Source organism: Centroberyx gerrardi, chromosome 10 (assembly GCF_048128805.1).
Source record: "Centroberyx gerrardi isolate f3 chromosome 10, fCenGer3.hap1.cur.20231027, whole genome shotgun sequence".
Lineage (NCBI taxonomy): Eukaryota > Metazoa > Chordata > Actinopteri > Beryciformes > Berycidae > Centroberyx > Centroberyx gerrardi.
The window spans coordinates 20618777-20638272 of record NC_136006.1 but is presented as its reverse complement, the minus strand read 5'-3'; the positions used below and the strand labels follow the sequence as shown (position 1 = coordinate 20638272).

The 19496-nt window shown below is 43.6% G+C and overlaps 1 protein-coding gene across 1 annotated transcript in view; it reads right to left on the bottom strand.

The window, feature by feature from the left end:
- Window positions 1-19496, bottom strand: part of clybl (citrate lyase beta like) — a 55459-nt gene that overhangs the window by 14021 nt on the left and 21942 nt on the right. The window contains exons 2-3 of the mRNA XM_071923578.2: window positions 12328-12541; window positions 467-655 (exon numbers count right to left, since the gene is read on the bottom strand). Of these exons, the coding sequence (XP_071779679.2) occupies window positions 467-655; window positions 12328-12541 (403 nt within the window). The remainder of the gene's footprint in view (window positions 1-466; window positions 656-12327; window positions 12542-19496) is intronic.

The window sequence follows — 19496 nt, the reverse complement described above, 5'->3', positions numbered from 1 at the left end:
GCCTGTCCAGTTGAGTGTTTGTAGTGCGGTTATATGAGGTTTTACTGTAGAAGTCACCATTGTGTTGTTGCAGGGACCTATCAGGCTTCTGAAGCTAATCCGAAGAAATGTCATCTGTTTCTTGAGCCGGAGCCAAGAAAAACACTCCGTCTCTCCCTGGGTCCTGCCACAGGGATCGATTCCCACTTTTACTGGGAAATGGAAAAGTTTGTTATGATTGCTTTGAAGATTCCCGTGGTTTCCTCTTACTTCATGGGCTTGTGTAAGAGCACCACTGTGTTCTTTAAAAGACACAGGGAGGAGAAGGAAAGAAATGTCATGGATATTTTTAGTCTTGTTTAGTTTTTGCATGTATACAGCTTCCTGGAGGAATGGGTAAGAAAGCCCACTCATAGCTCCATTTAGCCTATTTTTGTTCTTTTGAAAGACTCGGATCTCTAATAGGGACTGAGACCTGTCGCCTTACCCACTGCACCTCCTGCGTGTCCTCCACTTTGGGCAGCATGAGGGCAGGAGGGAGCACCTCAGCCTGCAGAATGACCTGCAGATCAGCCTCAGCCAGGCCACTGGACACCGAGTTCACCCTCACACACTTTTCTGTCCGGCCCAGGTCCAGTTCCACCAGCATCCTGGGAATGGTCTCCCTGGCCTCCGTCTGCAGCACAGGAGCACAAAGACCACAGTCATCATAATTATTAAATAGAAGTTGACTTTGTCAGATTGTACTACTTTCATTAATTCATTGTACTTCATTTGATGTTCATTTATTCAAACTGCAAAGTTGGAAGTGAATTCAATATTGAATTACATAGATCTAATGTTGAAAGCAGGCCTACTTATTGTAAGAGCAGAAGAGTACAGTATTATAGTGGAAAAATGAAACACAAACAACACTATTACAAGAGGATTAAAGCTCTTTTCAGCACTATTCAACACATTCAAAATAAGCTGAGATACAAATCAATTCCATTCCACAAGACTTGGCTGTATTGTGCAAGAAATAATGCAATAAAAATTCAATTGGTAGGAGAGATGTGCCTCCAAGGAAATGGCCGAATATAAATGATTTTGGCCATTAAGCATGACAATGAAAATAACAATCATATTACAGAGACAAATAATGTGTGTGATTAAAGTGGGCCATCAACAGTGCATACATCAATCTGGAATAAATAAAAAAAATCAAGATGAAAGAGAAATCCCCCACAATCCTTTTCCACTTAACATATGGCAAGAGAACACTAAATAACACGGCACACATCTGCATTCTCCCCTGACTGCAATCCATCTATGTGCGCTACAATGCAACAAAACAGAGCCAGCACACTCAACTCTGTTCTCTCAACGCAGGCATTGTATGAGGAGAGCAGGAAGAGAGAGACGAGGAGGACGGAAAATCAAAGAGAAGCTCGCAGTCCCAACGCCTATCAGTAACACAGTAGCACACGCCGCTAGATTCAAACCAGATGCTGGGCTGGAGGAATGGAGAGACAGAGGGACGGAATGGGAGAGAAGTCCGGCGGAGCGAGAGGAGAAAGGCTCTCTGGGAGAAATGTGTTACGAGTTAAGCGGCATGAGGAAACGGTAGCTTAGGAGTTGTCAGGTCAGATCAGAGACTGGAGGCTTTGAGTGCTTGTGTGTGTTTTGTGTGTGTGTGTGTGTGTGTGTGTGTGGTAGAGATGCTCTGATTGGGATTCAACTTAAACTGATAACATTTTCTCTTAAAAAGAAAAACATTCAACATCAAACACATGCTGATTAATTAATATACGCCGTGTTCCAGAAAGTTTTAGAAAAACGATTACTTTTGAAAAATGATTAATTACTGAAATGACATGTGTGTGTAATTAAACTGATAAGTGGCGGAGAATGTGACATGCCATGCAATGCAATTACATGCTCGACGGCAACGTTGATGATGCAAATGCTTTGCGTTTTCTGCTCCACAACATCAGAGTGGAATATCTGAACAGGCCGATCATCGGTAGGCCAATCACTGCAGTCATGTGTGCATGTGAGTGCGTGAGAGAGAAACTGTAGACAGATATAACATGGAGAGCCCATACATCACCGTCTCTTGTAAAAACTAATAGTGAGGCAGACTAGAGTAGAGCTTAATTCCCAGGTTCTGCTGGGTGACGGCTTGTCGGGACCCCTCAGGGGTCACGGGACAGCTCTTGAGGCAAAACAGCCCTCGCTCTGATCTCCTGGAATGCAGAACTGTACTTGATATTATGAATACCCCTCCAATATCAATAAAATATGGTATCAAAGTACATATCAAAGATTAGCCTGGATTTAATAGGGGTCATGTGTGGGCTGCACTTCTGTGTGTCGTCTATGTCTCCCTTTCTCTACATTGGATGAGACAAGAGGGATTGTCACACCATATGAGGAGCGCGCTGTGATCTTTGAGTCTTACTCAAGTTTTGGAATAGCCTCTCTCTCTCTCTCTCTCTCTCTCTCTCAGCCCAAGATAGACCCATAACTGTATCGCGGTAACTTAAAACGGACGGAGCGATTTACGCAGCCATAACTCACTATTCATAAACCTGCTACATGGTGGATGAAATTCTGTCCGTCCCTCCTCGGTCCATGGGGACTAGAGAAATGGATCTATGAGAACCGCTGGTTGCCTCATGTGCCAGGAGTCACATTCATCCCTGACCAAACTAAATAAATAGCAGTCCAACAATGATCAAAAAGCATGGTTTATAACATTCGCAGATCAAATAGACAGGAGAGGGTTGAGTCTCGAGCTCCAACCTCAGCCTGATATACTGCCAGCCTGCATGTATAAAATTATTTTTATGTAACCAGACACCCAGTCATCGCCAGCATTGTCTCCTGCACTTTTCTCCTTTTGTGCCGGTACTTTTGAAACCATGACGCCAGGATGGTGGGCTGTGGAGATGGCCAGGTCACTGTGCACTCTCCCTCTTTTATCTCTATCTCTTTCTCTAAAGTGAGAGAGAGCATATTCTGCCAGACACCTTGACTCCTATGTGCCCCGCTACTCCGAGCTTGAATAAAGCCCTTTGAAAAGGGGATATTTTACATTAATGGACAGCCGTCCAACAAGTTGCTTCAAAGCTCCCTCCCCAATCACCTGGTGTCCCATGGAGAGCTCGCCCCGACGTCAGCTCCATCTCCTCTTTGATTCCCTCCATCATCCTCATCATTAGAAGCTGACACACAGGCAGGCAGGCGGGCGGGCAGTCAGGCAGGCAGGCAGGGCCGCCGGATGCATAGACGCGCACGAGGAGCTTTTCAAGTGCAGAGAGGCTGACCTTCCAGGAGAGAGAGGGCAGCCCCTTAACACACAGCCTGAGTCTCCGCGCCCAGGATCCTACAGAGTGCTGTGTGTACGTTACGCAGCATGGCTACCGCCTTGTAGACACCACATCAGACTGGAGCGTCCAAACTGATGTGTGTACAGTCCACAGCGGGATCACCTTCCTCTCCAGCATCAGATCATGGATGTCCAGCTCTGCCGTCATGCAGCTTGACACAAGCAACGTCAAACACCGCCTCTGGACTTAGACTCGGTGTGGAGACTCTGACTAAACCACTCTCGCTCTCTCTTTCCCTTCATTCAAACTGAAGTAGATCTCAATGCAGTGGTAGGCAGTGTATAGACTGGATAGAAAATGTGGCCAAATAAAGAGAGAGTTGCATGATGTGAAATGTGTTTTAAGGAGGGCATAAGAAGGGGTAGAATAAATGTATTTTGCTAGTAAAACAAACATAGGTACAGTACATATAGCCTAAACAAGAACAACTCAAATAAAATACAGCGTAAATAGCATAAATCGCATAAATCAGAATCATTTACCTCAATCACAGAAGAATTAAAATCACTTTCAATGCCATTCTCAAGAAACTATTAACAACAGAGTGTGTGCACTCTCAGTTAAAAAATAGAAACTTATATATATATCATTGCATCTTTTGTTACCGACATACTACCTTCAAACAGTACAGTGCTGTATCTTTTTTTCTGAAAGTGTGCCTATACGTATGTGTGTGTCTGTGTGTGAGTGTGTGTAAGGGGGAGGGAGAGACAGATCATGAGTCACAATGAGCGAAGTTGTTTTTCCTTTTTTTTCCCCTTTTGAGAGCCGGCGTTTTGCGTCCTGCTGTGCGACTCGCAATGCCATTTAAAATGAGCTGTAGACTAGCGCAGGTGAAGGCTGCCTGCCTGAAGTGTGACAGTGTGCGCACTGGTTTGTCTGTCTGTCAGTGTGTGTGTGTGTGTGTGTGTGTGTGTGTCTGTGTGTGTGTCTGAGCAGGCTCCCAGTCATCCTGGATGGGTTTTGACAAGTGACACGCGGCACTCCAGAAAGCTGGAGTGGGATGAGTGACTAATGCAGGCTATGTTGATAACTGAGATGCAGGAGAGAGAGTCAGGCCTTCGCTCTGTCAGTCGGAGACACCCTGTGTTATCTGTTATGCTGTCAGGGCAGACAACAAGATAACTAGCAGGAAAAAGATGGAGAAATTTGTAAGTCATGAAACCTGCTTGTCATAGTTGGTCAAAGCTGGCAGCTAGAAGTGGAATCATGGCTAGCTTATACACACTAATTAGCCACAGTAAGAGCTTATTACAGCAATTTTGGTTACAGCTCATTACAGGCTTTATTACATGAGGGAAATTTGAAGGATTCATTGCCAAAACACTATATAATTTTGGGAAGAAAAAAAAAAAGTACCTTAAATTCATCTTTCAATATCTCTAAAATATAATCTAGTCTGTAAAATGCCATAATGTATTTTAATTTTGTTCCATCAATCAATTTTTAAGTGTAGGTGCCACATTTTTTTCCCCAAATGACTGATATCTCATTTTGGAATAGACTTTCCACTGCAGTCCTCCATACCTATGTTTTTCTTTCAGATTTGACTTAAGTTATATGTTGAACATGGTTTCAAATAGCTGGCTGAAGCACACCCTTCTTGCAAGATAAGAGAAATAAAGCATTCCCTTCCACCCCCACCCCCCCCCACCCCCACCCCTCATACACCCACATCTGCTGTCTTCCTCTCCTCTCCTCCTCCCATCCTTCCCTACTTCCCTCTCCTTCTCCCCCTTCCCATCCTCTCTCCTCCTCCTGGGGCTACTCTCCAAGTGTTGGTTGCGCTGAGCAGCCCACGTAGCACAGAGCGGTGTGGGCCGCGGCTCTGCCAGTGAAAACACAAGAGTGTAACAGGATAATGAGAGAGGGAGAGAGGACCTCTCTGTTCTCCATGTCTCAGCGTTTTCCGATCCCTCGCTCGGCCTCAATCCTTGCCCTCAGCCCACAGCATCTGGAGCTGCTGTATGTGTGTGTGTGTGTGTGTGTGTGTGTGTGTGTGTGTGTGTGTGTTTTTCAGCGGATAATCAAAAGACATGAGAATGCATAGAATTAAATCGGTTCAAAGCATTATCTACACAAATACACATACACATACGTATATGTAGAGGGAGAGGGAGAGAGAGAAATTTGATAAAAAATGCAATTTCAAACCCTCTAACATTCTAACAAATGCCTTTTCTCTCTCTCTCTCTCTCTTCCCTTTAACACCTGACAAGAACTCTGTCCATTCCTGAACAACGGCCGCTAATCACAGCACTGTCATCACCCTCCTGTGCACCCTGACCTCTCGCTTGCCTCTAATCCCCTCCCAAAGGACAATCTGTACATGACACTTGACACTTCACACAGACACACACACACACAGACACACACACACACACACACACACGTTGCTCCTTTGACAGACAGGAAGGTTTGGGATGGAAGGTCTTTCTGATCTGGCCGGGACAGGGACTATTTTCTGGCTGAGCGGCTCAGATCCCCGTTTGTGATTCTTGGCAGCCTTACTGGGAGTTTCTCTCAAGTCTACTGGGTCCTCTGAGGAGCCGGGCGCACAAGCATACAGGCATACATACACACACACACACAGAGACACACACACGTACACAAGCACGCACACGTGTACATATGCAAACATGTGCATACACATGCATGGAGATACAGGCATGCACGCACACTGTAAATACAAATGTTCAATATTCATAATTCAACTCACTAGCATTGATTCCCAGGAGTTGCTTCTGTCAAGTGTTTAGTCATTTGAATCCACTTATATGGAGAATAGATCTTTCAATGTCCTCTGGAATAACACTGTGTGCATTCAACTGAGGTCATGTATCAGTTGACAGTTGGCTGCATAATTTATGTTAAGTTGAAAACCTCCAGTGTCAGACACAGTTCATGCACAGAACATAGTTCATATCTTGAGTGCATTACTACCAGAAACAGGTAGTAGACAGTAATAATGTCATCCTCTGTGCAACGTGTGATCTATTCCTCCTTCAGCTGCTCTGCACACTGCAGCCAGAAAGGTCTATCTACTGACCGGTGGTTAATAGTGTTACTGGGGAGAAGGAGAGAAGAAAAGAAAGAGGAAAAAAGAAAGGAAGAGAGAGAGATGTGTGTCGGTGTGCACATTCATTGATGAAAACTAAGGGTACTGTCACAAGTTTTACATGATGTATCAATCACTATCACATAATACATATATGTAATAAACAATCATCCAATGATACAACTAAAACTCAAGGCAAACTGAAGACAACAATCACAGCCACCTAAGCCAGCCATAAATACAAAATCACCTCTCTCTTTGATTATTGGGCCCTTTTGTCATGAGGACCTTTTCCGTCCCTCCAGGAATTTGTGATTTTATAATCGCAATAATAAATGCAAATTCAACAAATCCCCACATTTTGCAAAATTGCTGATTTTTTTACCCACACAACATAGTCAATTCAACAGAGTGCTGTCAATTTTGGATAGAATGGTTGGAGATATCACTAACAAACCATGTCTACCTTGGTCTTCTTATACAACAACCAAAGACAACATTGTGCCACTTTTGAGAGGGAGGAGATGGAGGATAATTTAGATAAGTTCAAGTGAGTTGTAGTTTCATATAGTTGTATTCGCTCCTACAGGTGGAAGACGTTGAGTGTACTTAGTTTTTTTTTGTTTTAAGCAAGCAACTTGCCATGGCGCGCTTCTATGTGTAAAGGTATCCAACAGCGCAATTGGCTGCCAACCGACCAATCAGAGCCCATATTCCTACTGACTTGACAGTTTATGCAGCATGAAGACTAGCGTTACCGTTACGTTTAGGCTTAATTTGTTTAGTGTAGAGCTTAGTGTTTACGATCTAACGCTAGGTGTTATATAACGTTAGCTAGCATTTGTTTAAGTTACAATGTTAGCTAGCAAGCTACCTTTGCTATTGTTACTGTGTTGATACTGTGGTGTGGAAGTTGTAAGTGTTACATCTTGTTTTGTGTGAGACAATGCGAGAGAGAGAGTTTGTTGATGGTTTTTTTCGGGGGGTGGGGGAGCAAGTGGATGTCATGTAGGTCTTCTTCAAGATTCACCTTTGAGACTAAAATCATTTAGGATAGGCCTACTCAGGTTGCCTTGGGTCTTCTTGATTTTTGTCATCAGCTTAGCCTAGATGTTGGGAATTATTGGAAACTTTTAATGTACAATTGATAAACTTGGGTTTGATACTGTAACCTGTTATATTGGTCAGCTTCACAGACAAAACAGGTGGCGACTACCGAACTTGAAACTAAACTTGCTTTTATGTAACCTGCACTGTTATAGTTACCATTTATCCATTTATCCGAGCCTTTGGTTTGCATACTGTCAGTACGTAAGTAAGTAAGTACACAAACTCTACCTCAGACATAGATTTTTTTAAATGGAACTAAACAGTTTTCTAATCATGAAACATATTCAAATGGACTGGTATATTTATAAAGACTGGAATCCAGACACAGTATTTTCCTTTGTTCCTTTGAGCCCATGTTTTTTTCTGTTCTGAAAATAAAAATAAGCACAGATCCTGTATAGACCCACGGCGCGTGTGTTCAATTCAATTCATTGCACTGAAGCATTACGACACGGTTATCGGTGAAATAATTCCACTAACGTCACTTAGATATGACAGGTGATAACGTTACCTAACGTGAAAGTTTATAGGGCAACGGAAGACATGGATGTATGTAAATTAACGGCAGAGAGTGGGGCTCAGTGTGGGAGCAATGCTCAGCTAGCGCGACACGTTTATCGGTTAAATGACCTATTCAACCAACGTCACATACCACAGGTAACAACTAGCATTAAGGTTTGCAGGACAGCAGAAGATGTGGACGTCTGTAAATTGACGGTGAAGCGTGTGGCTCTGTGTGGGATTCAATATAGCATTATCAGTGTATTGGACTCAATGTGGCATTTAGCCTATAGGCGAGAGGCTATCTCTTAGTCAAAGACGCCCTCTAGAGGCCATCTCACGAAGTGACATCTCACTAAGCGTTACCTGACTGACTGACTGACTGACTGATTGACTCACTGACTGACTGACTGACTGACTGATTGACTCACTGACTGACTGACTGACTGCATGACCTGAATTTGGCCCGCGATGCCCTCGGCTGTGCCGTGGGAACAAGAGTCACTTGAGCTGCCTAATGCCATAATGACCATGATATTTTACACATAACCAAATGAGGTAGCCTAATTAAACTATTTAATGCATTAAATAGCAAATATTTATATGTCAACATACTTGTCTTCACACACATGGGTGGTATTAATATAAACTCTGTATCTTAGTTTATTAAGTTAGTAAATATGTCTTTTCCTCATTAATATGCTCCAAAATCAAATCATCTACTCTACAGGGCCTACTTGTGGTGTAAGTATGAAGTTATTGTGTTCACAGCAATGTGTCTATAGACACACATACAGACTCCACCATGACGACATAATGTCCCGCATACCATACCATGGTGGTGGGACATAAAAAATGATGAGTATTTAAGTATTTCCAGTAGTTTCTGTGATACTTATTATCACAGGTGGTGGTTATATATGACTGCTTCTTAATGGAAGGTAATTTTTTACCAACCTTTTACCAATTCCTGCAATTTTACTGAAAGAGGGGGGGGGGGAAAGCCTGCTCTAATTGCAACTGCATCACAATTTTTGAGAAAACACATCTCAAGATCAACCGTTTTTGGTGGTAATAATCACAAAAACTCCAGGAGGGACTGGTTTCTGGTTTCCTCTGTGGGTCCAAAAAAGGCTACCTGGGGGTTGTTCATTATTCATGTGCCACAATTTCCATCAACATTTCTATGATTGTTTTTGCATCGTGTTGTCAGCAGAAATTATTTCAGCTGGCCTATACTTTCAAATGAACAAATAGTGCATTCGCTACTATTATATACATTTTAAACATATTGAGTCTGCCCTGGTAAACACTACTCGGACCTGCAGTGAAGCAGTGACTCTCTAATGATAGTAACTGCATATTATTTCAAAATTCAGAGGCTTATCGGAAGATGAAGAAAACAGGAAAAGAAAACAACATCGGTCCACTTTCATACTTGAGTGAGATAGGTGCTCCCTGCCGACTGGATGTACACAAGTGTATGCGGTTGTGTTTGTGTGCAAGTAAAGTTTGTGTGTGTGTGTTTGTGTATAGATGCGTGTATGTGTGTGTGTGTATGTACATGTGTCTGCATGTGCACATATTTCTGTGTTTTTGAGTGTGTGTGTGTACGCATGTGCACATTCGTGTCCTGCGCGCCTTGTGTGTTTGTGTGCGATTGCTTGCACGCACTAGTGTGTGAGAGGTGCTCCCTGCCGCGTCGGCCGCGCCACCATGCCATCTGGAGAGGAAATCGAGTGTGAAGTACAGTATAGTTTGGGACCAGGCTCCGTGGCAGCGGCTCAGCAGTTAGTTCATTAGTTCCAAACTTCCAGGGATTAGGAGAGAATCTCTACGGCAGGGAGGCAGGGGGGAGTCAGGGAGGATGGAGGGACCCGACGGGGGGAGATGGAGAGGGAGAGAGAGAGAGAGAGAGAGAGGGAGAGAGAGAGACACACGCCGAGAGGAAAGCTAGACCATAGGGCACGCAGAGACAGAGAGAGAACATGAGAGAGATAAACAATCTTAACCCTGAGGACCCTGGAGAGGAGAGGGGAGTGAGAGAGCGAGACAGCGAAAGAGCAAGACAGCGAGAGAGAGAGAAAGAGAGAGGACAGGTGTAGCCGTCAGTTCCGCTCCAGGGTTTCAACCTGCCCTCCCTCCTCCACCCCACTGATCATACAGATATGATGATATGTGTAAGAGTGTTAGAGCAGTCAGCCTTGTCTTCCCTCCCCTCTCTCCTCCTCCCTCTCTCCCCTCCGGGTCCACGGTGACAGTTAGCAAGCTCTGGGCGGCTCCTACCCCTCACTCCCCTTCTCATCTCCTTCCCTCCTAAGCAGCCAGCATTACTGCCAAGATGGTGCGCAGACATTTTAGGAGTCAGAGTGGCAAGCAATTACAACGGGCACTCCCGGATTTAAATTTTCTGGGGGAGGGGGAAGAGTGCCCTTTTTAAGTAGCATACCTCTTTGTCATGAATATCCTGCCCTGTTTTAGGGTGAAGGTGATGGATAATGAAAAGAATACATTAATGAACGCATAATAGGAGGGCACTTTGTGAGGGGCAGCAGCCCCATTTGGAGTCTATCCGTGTATTTACCTGGTAACTAACCTCTCATTTCTTCTGACGCCTTCCTCCCCTTCTGCCTCCATGGCATTTAGCAAGCTCTCTCTGTCTTTCTCTCTGTCTCTCTCTTTGTCTCTCTCTTTCTCTCCATCTCTCTCTTTCTCTCTCTCTCTCTCTGTCTCTCTCCGTCTCTCCAGTGGGCACCAGGCATGCATTGCAGGGGCAGTGTAGAGGCCTGGCATCGCTTGGCAAGGCGACAGGCCCACTGTGCCGTTGTCATGGTGAACATAATCGCCGCTACAGTGTATACTGTGGCAATTGTCAACACAAACAGACTCACACAGTAAATGCTAAATCTCTCATTTATTTATAATTCAGTAGGTCCTAGAAGAGATCATGATGTGCTATAGTAACCGGCGGGGTGGGGGTAATATTAAGATTCTCAAAAATTCTTGACATGACATTTTCTAGGAATATAATAAACGCAACCAGTGACAAAGCCAAATTGATTTCAAAACACGCAATTTAATATAGAAAAAAAAAACATTAGTGGTATGCATTGGCACCCACACACACATACACATACACACACACACACACACACACACACACACACACAAACGCGAAGCACTATTTATCCAATAGGAAAAAATGTCACCTTAAGGCAAGGTATAAACACCAACCCCCATGGATTTCCAATTGCCACGATGGAGAAAGCAGCTGAGAGTGTGGGAAGCGAAGAGAGGGTGCCGGTAGGAAAGGTGCATTGTATTATTGAGTTAATAACTCATTTTTATATTACACAGTACGACCTAACAAATAGATAATGGAACACAGCTTTTTGGCATACTGCGCCAGACTCTTTTAAAGCTAACATATGGTGTCAAAAATTGACTGGATTCTGTCTTGACGCCTTGTACTGTGCTGTGCAGTGCAGATCTAGCCAGATCAGAGAAGGGGAAAGCAATAGGATTATTAGGCAGGAATGAAATTGGAAATTTATATTGTATGTGAAATGAGTGGGTTGGAGCAGGACACTTTTCTTGGAATAAGATAGAGACATGAACCTGTCACATGCTGACAGCTCAAGAATCCAGAGTCTGAATTCTTCTCAAGCCTGAATGGCTGCTACAATGCTGCATTCCTCTCCACATCTCCCCTCTAACACATAATAAAGACAGAAGCACTGACATCCACCAACTCCTTCGCAGGGTCACAGTTTTAGCCTGTCAGTCACACAAGCCCTCGTCTTATTGTCTTTGCCTTCTACAGGAACAGCCTCGAGCCATATCAATCATCTTTATTATCATGACTTAAAAACCTTTGTTGGTTGACTTTTTACCCGGGCCCCTTCTTTATCCCGCTCTCCAATCACAATTTCATGGGCAGTTCGGCAGGGCCAATGGGGAGGTGGTGTGGGCGGGAGGAGAATGCTTTTAACCTGCTGCATCTGGTGCTTTCCCGCTGCTTCGCCCAGTGGGACGTGGTCACCTTGTTTTAAAGGACTCTGATAGGGGGGCACCACTGCCTTTATGCCAGCATAATAGGGTGAAATGTGCTTGTTTTAAACATCTCACTTAGGTAGTTTTCCTTTCAGTGATTAAGACCTCGCACCTGTCTGAAGGAGGGAGACGGGATTAAAATCATACAGGATCACGCAGCTTTGTCTGGGTTTGTGTCGGTGTGCTCCTCCCTGACTCTGTTCATATGAGGGTGAATTTCATTTAGACATGCGCCCTTGTGTGTTTAACTACCTTTTTGCTGAGGGCTACCCCGTCCTCACAGTCCAAGACGGCACAGTCGACATCCAGCGAGGCTAGTTTCCTCAGTTTCCGCTCGTCATTGCCGGGGCAGTAGAGGACCGCCCTGCGGGGTATGTAGCGCAGCGAGGGGCCTGCAGTGTGATGGTGACCACGCCATCCTCCTGCATACAGCTGCCAGGCTGCAGGCAGGAGCCAGCCGCTCTCCCTGTCAACACACATACATAAACACACACACACAGAAATGCACATACGGCATACAGATATACACACATACATTTGTGCACACCACACAAGCATAGGTACATTCAGGCAGAGGAAACATGCATACACACACACACACACACACACACACACACAACTTTAGTGCATACATTACTTATGTGCACACAGTATCAATACAGGGCTGTGGGCAATGAATAATTAAAGGAGGGTGTTGCTGCATTCATCATCATAATGTCTCCGGTGTTTATATTGGATGAACATCAGGGAGGTGGCCTCATACTCCTGACTATTAGTGGAGTGAAAGTCTGGAAACATTTAATTTAGTGAGTTCTGTTTGCCTTTCAGCTGTCCATTGAAGTGGATGAGACATGTTGACCTGTGCTTTGACACTCTTTGTTGGGAACAACCTCACCCAAACACAGAGCCACTCATATGGTAATGTTTCCACAGTTAAGCATATTCAGCTGAATATCTAGGCAGGGCAGAAAGTGGGAGAGCGGGGGTGTCAGTGATAGCTGGAGAGATAACCCATGGAAAAACAAAAGTTTGAGCAACACAGTATAGCTGTGTTATTTTAATTAATAATTTATAAACTACTCCGACTTGTAGTTACGATACACAATGACACAATTAATGCACATATACATGAAGGGGTGATACGGACGTATCATATTACAATATTTTGAGATATTGTGATTTACGCTATGCATCTAAATATTTTGCTTATTAAACATAAGTAAAAAAAAAAAAAAAAAACTTCACAAAATGTAGCAGGACACTTCGTAAAGAGGGTCAACTATTATGAGCAATTGATAGACACCTTCATTTTTAACTGTTTTGATAGGAACAATCCTTTTCTAGGTAAAACATCAATTACCTCTTGCTACCTCTTAATGCTCCTCTCAAATGATTTGATTAGCAGTTTATCTGGTGCTCCTTGGAAGATTCTTCTTCCAAGGAGCACCAGATAAACTTTTTTTGGTGGCTGTTTGATTTTAGAAATCAAGTGACACAGAGCAACTTTGTCCTGCAGCAAAATGCAGAGAAAATATGCTTCATGTTATTGGTGTTTTAATTAATTAAAAACAAAAATGTGTGAAAACTACGAGTTAAAGGGTGAAAATGAAAACATATAACAATCTTAATTATTTACATGGAATGTCAAACAATGACATATCAAGATATAATCTACATCACTTTTACGATCAGTTGTTGACATAGTTTCCATGCTCTCCGCCCCCGAAACGTCATGTCTTGGCAACTCGGGTACCATAAAAAATCCCCACTTTCCCAGTCGTATAATTTACCAGTTTGTTGGATCCTTCATGTGCACATAACTTGTAATTATGACATTTCTGACAGCATTTGAAGGCAGCATAAGTCCCTCCCTTTGGCTGTTCTCAACGATGCACTCAAACAAGATGCTGAATCATGCAATTTTAAGCTTTCAGGATAATAAGATAGTCATGCACTGATTTGGGTTAAAAGTTTGGTGAAAGCAGTAAATGTAAACGGCTATTAGCCAATGTTATGAATGAAAATGAATACATCATGATGTCTACAATCTTCCTGTGAAGGCAAATCATGACAAAATTGTACCTGGTGTTGATGTGAGATCATCATATCTACCCTACATGCATACACAAATGTGTCAAGCATTCACACACACTGAGTCACAAACACACACAATTACATAAGCGTATGCCCGCACACGCACACACACACACACACGCACACACACGATGGCGCACACACAGTCACACACCAATAATCACAATCATGGCGCACACACGTCTTAATTATTTGTTCTGTCGATCTGGCTGCTGAAACAATTAGCCCTAATGAATAGCCTAAATGATTAGGATCGGATATATCTAATTACAGTGAGAAACAGCTTCTCCTGCCACCGAGTCTCGCTGGGTTTCAGCAGTCCTTAGAGGGACCATATTTGTAGATAGTGCTCTTCTTCGCCTGGGGAGGACAAGAGAAATAAAGGAAGAAGGGGGATATGGTTCTTCTTGTTAAAAGAGGGGCTGAATTATTCTCTTTTCTTGTCTTTTGTTCTCTCAAGGAGCTAAAGTCACTTCAATAGCCACTTAATCCTGTCAACTACGCTTCCAAATGCCTTCCAGTCTCAATCAGGCCTAATCTGGACCGAGATGATGTGGCTGTAGCAAGCAATTAAAACCAATTCAGGTGGCTGTGGCCTCCAGCACTTTAGTGCTTCCAGGTACACAGAACCTCTGCAGGGTACCTAAACGCTCTGGTGTTTGGATGGGGGACAGTAACAATATTTCACAAAAGGTTGGAGGGAGGAATATGCAAAAGGCTCTCCGCCATGTGGATTGGGGACCAGTGAAAAGGGGAGGATCTCGCCATCACTTCAGGGACAAAAAGCTACAGGGCCCATATTGATGGGGGAGACAAAAAAAAGCAAACAACAAAATTAGAAAGGAAAATAGTGGGTTGGAGGAGGGAGGTGGGGGCATTGAGTGGTAGGGGGCAAGAGGGGGCTGTTGAGACCCAAATGAAGTCAGTCTATTCAGTGCATACTGCTCAGGGGGGAATGTTAAATAGCCATTCTAAGTGCCCACTTGAAAGGCAAATAAATTATAATGTAAGTGGGGTACAAGAAGATGGTGGCTGTAATTTAAGAATAGATTTCATTAAAAAGGGAGAAAAAGGAGAAAGAAAAGAGGGAGTGAAGATCCCTTGATGTTGGCTACAGTCATCAGAGATGTAGAGGGACAAGACCGAATCAGCTGACACTAAAATCAGAGGTCAGTAACAGAGACCAAAATCAGCATTTCTCTCCTTTCATTCCACCTTTCTTACCTCTTTCTGCTCTCTTTTAGCTCAGCGGGAGTCTCACTTTACAGTAAACTGGTGACTAAGGGGGAAATTGGGGATAATGGAGGTCAACTTGGCTTTGTCTTTTGTTTTGTGGTCCTGGCATGCAGCTAGCTGCACAGGGTAAAAGAAAGGTGCACTTGCTTAGGCTTAGGTCTTGAAAGACCTTAAAGATTGGGCTTCAACAGTTCTCTTAAAGAAATGATTTCTATTTCTGAAAAAGACAATGTATAGCCTAATACACCACATGTACCATTATGGACTGCTTACAATATGCAACAGTTTCTGTTCCAACGATTACATCTTCTGACTGCTCTAAAAGCTGCCGTTTCATTCAGCTGAACACCAGGCAGTGGTATGTACTGCATTTCTCCTATGTAAGGCTTTGGGCACTGTGCCAGGAAAGTAGCAGGGGCTTGATCAATAGTACTGTATGGAACAGCTGTGCACTATCATTAACAGGACGCATCAACTTGGCTCACTGAGCTCCATACATTTCAGAAACAAGCAGGTGAAGTCTATTGTATACACTCCATTGTGGTGCTACTGCTGGCTGGCTGAAGACTGCAGCCAAAGGGTATTACTGAGGTCTTGGTTTAGAAGGAAAAAATCGTAAACAACAATGCTTTTTTTTCATGAAAGAGAAATGTGAATCATGGACTGCAAAGCCAAAATTGTGCCTCTCAAGGCTGCTCACGTCTTTAGCAACGTCATTTGCTAACAAAACAAACATGCTGCTGGGAAACAACGGCATCAGAGTCCAGGCTCTATAATAAAGTGGAAGAGCAATGTTGAGACTTCAGAATAAACTTGATGTCATTATTTTTCTCTCTCTTGGGTCCACAGTGACGTCAAAGCAGCGTGTTCCTGCGCTCCAGTGTTGTAAAAGACTAGGCAACCTGTGAGACCTACAGTTTTTCCTGGCCTCAGTAGATAGCATTGTGTAGCCACGGAAGGAAGGAAAGGTTTACTAATATGTTAAATAATATGCATAGATATGCATAATATGCATATGCATAAATTAAGATATTGATATTTCATAATTTCAAACTTTATGGTAAAAGATCCCATAGAAATTAGCCAAATAATTTCCTTTAACACCTCATTTAAACTACTGCTGGCATTCAATACAATAAAAGGGATGTTATCTTGAAAGAATTTATTTGCTCATATTTGATTTAATTCTCATCTGTTGCTGTTTTTAGCCCAGAAAACCAGGGAACTTAATAAGCAAAATGGCAGAACTGGTGGCTAATATGAAACAATGCAATACTCCCATAAAAACGCAGAGGAACTGCTTGTAAAGGCAGGCAGCCATAAACATTATTTGTACATTACAGTAGCACTGCAACCAATGGGGATCTAGGCTTTGTCATCAAATACACACAGCTTCACTTCCATATACTCCATGCAATCTGGATACTTTTATTTACACCATTCCACATCTGGTGGACATTTTCCTACTATTAAATCGTGATATATGTTTTATACATTCAACAGTCCCCAAAGTACTGTACGCACCTACGTTACCAAATTCTTTTCCTTTTCTCTCTTTTTTTCTTTTTTACATGAAAGGTTATGATAACACAGGGCTGTGTGGCTGCATTAGCGGCAGTAAAGTGGTGGGACCAGGCCGCAGTGACTAACTTTACTGCTCTGAGATCAGAGGTAAGTGCGTGTTAGTGGGTTTATATGGTGCTGGATGGGACTGGTTCTCATTAGCAGAGAGGCAGCAGCAGGTCCAGTGGCACTGAGAGGGGGAGGACAAGGGGAGGACAGGAGGGTGGCACGTGGTGAGAGGTTGGTGAGCTCTGTGTTAGAATAGACATGGGCCTTCCTGAGGTGCATACAGTAGTTTTGCAGAACTGACAGTACAGTATGCCAGGTCAAATTGACTGGCCGAACCTGCTGTCTGACAAGTAATTTCTGTCATTAACCCGACAGCACTGCTCTTAAAAACTTTCAGACTTATTTTCCTCTGTACGGCACTTTCAACGCCGGCTGCGCAAAGTTTTACATACAGATTTGCGTCTGTCTTCCTCCAACACCAGAGAGCTCCATTGTCTTGGACAAAGCAGTTCACTGGCATAGAACTATCAACTGATCTTCAATCCGACAGAATAGTCTCTGATGATCTGACACCCGCTGCCTGTGCCTCTGTAGTCTGCAACTACAATAAATCCACCTTGAACCGCACATCCTTGAACTACACATCTTATCTTCACCACTCTCTCAGACAACCATGTCACCGCTTTACACCTGTGGCATATTCTGCTCCTGTTTTCCCCAAGTTCCACCTCCTTATCTCCGAAAGCAAAGCACCCTCTGTCATGTCATCGAGCCAGTCGCACCTATATTTCTCTAAGATAACAGCACATCACTAGTGTGTCAAAGAATTGGCCTCTTCAGCTGCAGTGTACCACGCTTTCTCCCAACAACAGAGAAAGGAGAGGATATCAGTTCTTAATTAATATTCAATTTGACATATGATCTCCGCACTGTTGATCATGGTCTGGCAGCCAATATTGTGTTATGAATAGCCTGTAGTAATTGGTTCATTATCATCAGGAGATGATCACTATTTCATGTAACTATATTGGCCTCCACCTGGCAGCATAATAGCCTAATTCAGGTGGTAACATTCATCCTACCACATGAATTACAGCAGATAACAGAGCCCCACTCCAAAACAGACCCTGACAACAGCCTCCCTCTCAATATGTAGATTTCCACAATTATCTCCAGCATGGCGGTGCAGGCAGAAGCTGTGTCTAAAATGCACAAAATTAAAGATCTGTGTTTCTCCCCCACGATAATCAGCTGCTTTTTAATATGCAAACTACATTCTGCGGTCTGTGGTGTTTAAGGTTCCAGATTAAATTTGGTGAAAATAAATAAAGATGAATAAAAGGGAGGGAGGAAATCGATGTTGCGATGCATAAACAGACTCTCCGTCCCCAGAAAGCTGTTGGAGGGTGTGAAATGAAATGGTCAAAAAGTCATCAATATTTATCTGGTTTCATGCCCACCTTCCCGTCTCACACTTCTTTTTCAGAATGAAAAAGAGGGCTAAAACAATCCCCACGCTGGCCCTCCTCCCAGCGTGATGCTGTATGTGTGTTTTTTACACTGCCTCAGGTCTGAAGACACAATTGGATGGCCGAGAAATGCTGAAAAATTAACCGCAGACACCCAGGACGGGGCAGGGAACGGAATCAAACACTTTTTTCTTTTATTTCTCTCTTTTTTTTGCCTCCTGCTTTCTTCACTTGCCCTCAAGCGAGTCAGAGCTCGGGCTGAGCAATCCGTTCCCCTCCGGATTAGATCAGCTGGTGGCTGCTGACCTCACTGAGAGCTGGCCTCTCTCTTACCGGTAGGAACAGGAAAGACAACAGTACGCTTGTTCATAATGTCTTGATGATGATGACCGATGATGATAACACCTCTTTGTGGTCATGAGTTTTCAGAGCGAACAGAAAATAGAAAGAACCGACGCATGAGTCATCGCTCAAGTTTATTCATTCTGCTCGGAGCAGATGGAGCGAGCAACTCCCTCTTAACCTCACCCGTGTTGCCCGTGTGTTATATCTTGCTCATATGAGAGATTATGGATTTCCCTACTCTTCAGCCATTTAATTTAATTTAGCCATCCATGTTTGACATTGGAAGATTCTTGTGGCATCCATTTTTTTTATGTCACTTCCTCAGATTTTATCAAAAACTCACCATTCCCCCTACATCTTCCTCTCCCCCCTTTCACAAAGCTCATTCCAGTCACCATGTCCCTCACCATCAACAATGCCCCTTTCTCTTCCTCCCATCCATGTCTTCTCCCCCTCTCCGGTCTCATTAGGTTGGGTTTTATGCCTTAATCTGCACAATGAGGATGAAGTCATGGCGGTTATCTTCAGCAGCCAATGTCTGTCTACCTGTAATCCCTCTCAAAGTCCCCTGCTTTCTCCCGGCTCACAAATCTGCACACAATGCCTTTATACAAGGCCTCTGCCTTAATGCCCAGAGACGACAGTGGCCATTTCTTTCTCCCCTCATCCCTCCACACAGAACTAGTCAAATCCCGCTCCTCCTTG